This window comes from Manis pentadactyla, chromosome 14 (assembly GCF_030020395.1).
Source record: "Manis pentadactyla isolate mManPen7 chromosome 14, mManPen7.hap1, whole genome shotgun sequence".
Classification (NCBI taxonomy): Eukaryota; Metazoa; Chordata; class Mammalia; order Pholidota; family Manidae; genus Manis; species Manis pentadactyla.
Window position 1 is genome coordinate 75,190,966 of NC_080032.1, and position 4,242 is coordinate 75,195,207.

General features: G+C 39.3%; 1 protein-coding gene across 1 annotated transcript; it reads left to right on the top strand.

Moving 5' to 3' along the window:
* The first annotated feature begins 212 nt into the window (after positions 1–212).
* On the top strand, positions 213–1,148 carry CAPZA3 (capping actin protein of muscle Z-line subunit alpha 3). The gene is given in 1 exon segment (XM_036889636.2): positions 213–1,148. A coding segment is annotated over 1 exon segment (936 nt).
* The last annotated feature ends 3,094 nt before the right edge of the window (positions 1,149–4,242 follow it).

Consider the following 4,242-nt stretch of genomic DNA (forward strand, 5'->3'; position numbering starts at 1 on the left):
TGATATCATCAAAAGTCCCACACTTCATAGAGAAAGCTTCTGTATGATGTCATCAGGAGACTCAGCTTGCCAGACAACGTGTTTTCCTGGTTAGACAGAGGAATCTTCAGCTTGAATGTCTAACACCTTGATGGGAAAGGGGCCCCGTGGAATGTTTTCTCATCCTGTGAGCATTCTCTGTTTCAGAAGCTTTGCTTCTGCTGTAACCAAACATGTCACTTAGTGCTCTGAGTAGGAAAGAGAAAGAAGAAATCATCCACCGACTAGTATTACAGGCTCCTCCAGGGGAATTTGTAAATGTCTTTGATGATCTCTGTCTGCTGATCCGTGATGAAAAACTCATGCACCATCAAGGTGAGTGCGCAGGCCACCAGCATTGCCAAAAATATTCCATCCCACTCTGCCTCGATGGAAACCCAGTACTGTTGTCTCACCACAATGTAGTGGGGGACTTCTGATTTTCTGACTAACAAAGCAAGCTTTCTTTCAGATTCGACCTGCTTCAAAACCAGTTAAAAGACATTCAAAGTCATGGGGTCATCTGGAATGAGACAGAATACCTGAGAACGGTTGTTCTGTACACCTTAAAACTGTATGTGAATGATCACTACCCAGCAGGAAATGGCAACGTGCTGAGGAAAACTGTGAAAAACAGGGAGTTCTTGATAGCCTGCATTGAGGATCACAGCTATGAAACAAGAGGGTGCTGGAATGGCCTTTGGAAGTCTAAATGGATCTTCCAAATAAGTCCATTTCTAACCCAGGTAACAGGAAGAATTTTTGTGAAAGCTCACTTCTTCAGGTGCATCAACCTGCATATTGAAATCTCCAAGGACCTGAAAGAAAGCTTGGAAATAGTTAACCAAGAGCAACTGGCTCTCAATTTTGCAAGGCTTGTGGAAGAACAAGAGAATAAATTTCAAGTTGCTGTTCTAGAAGAATTACAGGAGTTATCAAATGAAGCCCTGAGGAAAATTTTATGAAGAGATCTTCCAGTGACCCGCACTCTGATTGACTGGCAGAGGATCCTCTCTGGCTTGAATCTGGTGATGTTTCCTAAATTAGGATGTATCATTTATTCAAGGAGTGTTTTGAGCAACAGGCTTGCTCCTGGGAATTGCCTTGACTTGGCTGAGTTGTGTTCTTAGGGTGTGGTTGTTTTCCTAAAGTTGAGAAACTACTAGAGATGCCTATCACTTGACTAATGCAAGTTTAAATTAGGGAACAGGGTAGCAAGTAATTTTACTCAGGGAATATTTACCAAGAAGGCAAGAAAAGGGTGATGTCATGGTACTGACCATCATAAAGCCAGAGACATTTCTTAGAACCTAAAATAGCTTTATAGAATGTGGCACCCCAGAAGTATTATAGAGGTGATCAGGGTTAAGACTGTGTGTGTGTGTGTGTGTGTGTGTGTGTGTAGGAATGACTTTTGAATTTCTGTTTAACTGAAAAGGGTATAAAAATGAAAGTCACTCTGCAGATGATACTTCACATAATTCAGTTCAGCCCTATGCAAACCCCAAGAGGGTAGATTTTAATAAGTGACAAAAGGTTGGGTGTTCCATGAAACCAACAGGTATCAAAATTCTAGTTCAGATGAAGGGCTATCAGTAAACCTAGATCCACTGCCAGGGCCTCCTCTCCCACCATAAGAACTTGGGATTACTCAAATCCCTGGGCTTTTCTGACAACTAACATGGTCTGCAAAAAACCAGCTGGAAAATCCTGACCTCCCAAACTCACATAGTTGAGTTCTAATGAAGTCTTCACGACAAGCATTTGCAAGTTGTTTCTTCCTACCAGGCCCTGTGCTAAGTAATTTGCATACAGGTTTTCATCATTAGGCTGGTCCTTCCCATTTTTCATGAGAAGAATCTAAGATCTCGAGTTAATTCATCCCACACGTAGGAAGTGACAGGTGCTTCTGACTCCAGCAGCAGTGCCCTTAACCTCTGGGGTATTACAGCTCTCCATGGAGGCCTGTTTCTTTAGGAGTTGTGACCTCTGCTGTAAACGATTTAGACAACCACTCCACCAAAGGATGCCCCCAGAGGAACTGGAATTGCTGTGATGCTGTTGTTTTTAGCCAAGACAAATTACAGTCTGTACTTTGTCACCCTATCGCTACCCCCAGCCATGTTACTGACCACTGGTGTCTGCTCTCACAGAATGCCCAAACCCAAACCTCTCCAATAAGAGGGAGTAGAACAGTAGGTGGCCCCCAGCCCCCAATGCTGACTTATCTGGGAAGCAAAGTACTTTATAAATCAGATCCATGCTATTGCGAAAACGTTTCCTTTACTTAATAAACATTGGACCAGACAAGAGATTATGTCAATCTAAATCTCAAACCTGTCTTCCCTAACTGGTGGTTCTTTTTTTTTTATTAAAGTATCATTGATATACACTCTTATGAAGGTTTCACAAGAAAAACAATGTGGTTATTACATTCACCCTTATTATATACCCCACTGTAGTCAGTCACTGTCCATCAGTGTAGTAAGATGCACAGAATCCCTATTTGTCTTCTCTGAGCTACACTGTCTTCCCTGTGACTCCACACACATCATGTGCACCAATCATACCCCCAAATTCTCTTCTCCCTCCCTCCCCACCCGCCCTCCCATACCCCTCCCCTTTGGTAACCACTAGTCCCTTCTTGGAGTCTGTGAGTCTGCTGCCATTTTGTTCCTTCAGCCTAACTGGTAGTTCTTAAAGAATCTCAGGAGACTTATTTAGGATATACTTATAAAAATACAGTTTTCCAGAACCCATCCTCAGATTCTTATTTGGTAGTTTAGGAGATCTACCTTTTAAACAATTATCAGAGATGATGTCTATGCAAGGGTCCCAGGACCACATTTTAAGAAATATCTCCCTAATCTTCAAGGAAGACATCTCTGCTTTCTGTTTACTTAATTAGATAATTTCCTATGAAACTATTGCACAGTGAGGCCATTTCTACTACTTCTCTGTATTCACTATGCTTAGACCAAGGACAGGCCTTCATCTGTCGTGTTAAAAAGTTAAGAAAAAACCCCAAAGAAAAGCAGCCAATAAAATTGCTCTCATTGCACTAAAATATACCCATATGACAAATTATTTAGCAAAAATTTGAATTGATATTACGGTTATATATGCAAGTTTTGATTTGCCAGATCATTCAAGAACAGGATTCAATGGTTTATGCGACAGTCACAGAGGCATTTAACTCTCGACCTAACACAGGCTTTATAAACTAATATTTATTGTCATTTCTGATATAAAAGTCAAATGTACAAATCACAGAAAATGCTGAAAATACAAAGCATTTTTGCCTATATCCTTACATCCAATTTTGTGGAATTGTTTTAAATATTAAGAATATACAGCATATTAAAATTTATTCCTGTTCTTTTTATATAATGACCTATATCATACTGTCCCATGTCATTGAAATTCCTTGAGCACATAATTTTAATTATTTACATGATATTCATACTGTTCATGCACCCTAACAAGACAACCATTTCTCTATTCATACATAATTTAAATTTTTAGTATTGTATTTCTGTTAATTAGTCTCTAGTGAGCACCTCTGTGCATAAAGCTTTGCCCTCATTGTGGATTATTTCCCTTAAGATAAATTCCCTAAAATTGCATATTGAAAAGATAGGAACATATTAATGTTCTTAATACATATTGCCAAACTGCTTTCCAGAAAGGTTTAACAATTTATAATCCATCAGTAGCATAAAAGAATGCCTAACTAACCACAGTAATTTTGGCAACATTGAATGTCAAGTTCCTTTTGATAGGCAGCAAAGCTTTAAACAATACAAAACACAAAAGGTATTCACTAACCTATGCCACCCTATACTAAAAGTATTCCCACAATGCTGTTGTTTGGTAGTTATTTTCTTTATATGGAGGCTAGTATAGACAAGAAAATACTATAGTTACTACCTCTTCCTGTACGTTTATCACACACACACACACACACTCCTACACTTAACACTTAAACCCACACTATGAATACACACACATACACAATGCTTCAGATCCTGAGGACTCAGTGTATTATTTTTCAATATTCCAGCGTTCTCCATAATCCCATTCCCAACTGAAATGGAAATTCCGTCAGAATAGGGACTTTGTCTCTCCCAAGTATCTAGTCCATTACTGCCTGTCATATGGTTGGTATTCAGTGAATGAATGAATAAATAAACAAGGATAATAAAGACATAAAGCCTGGTTCAT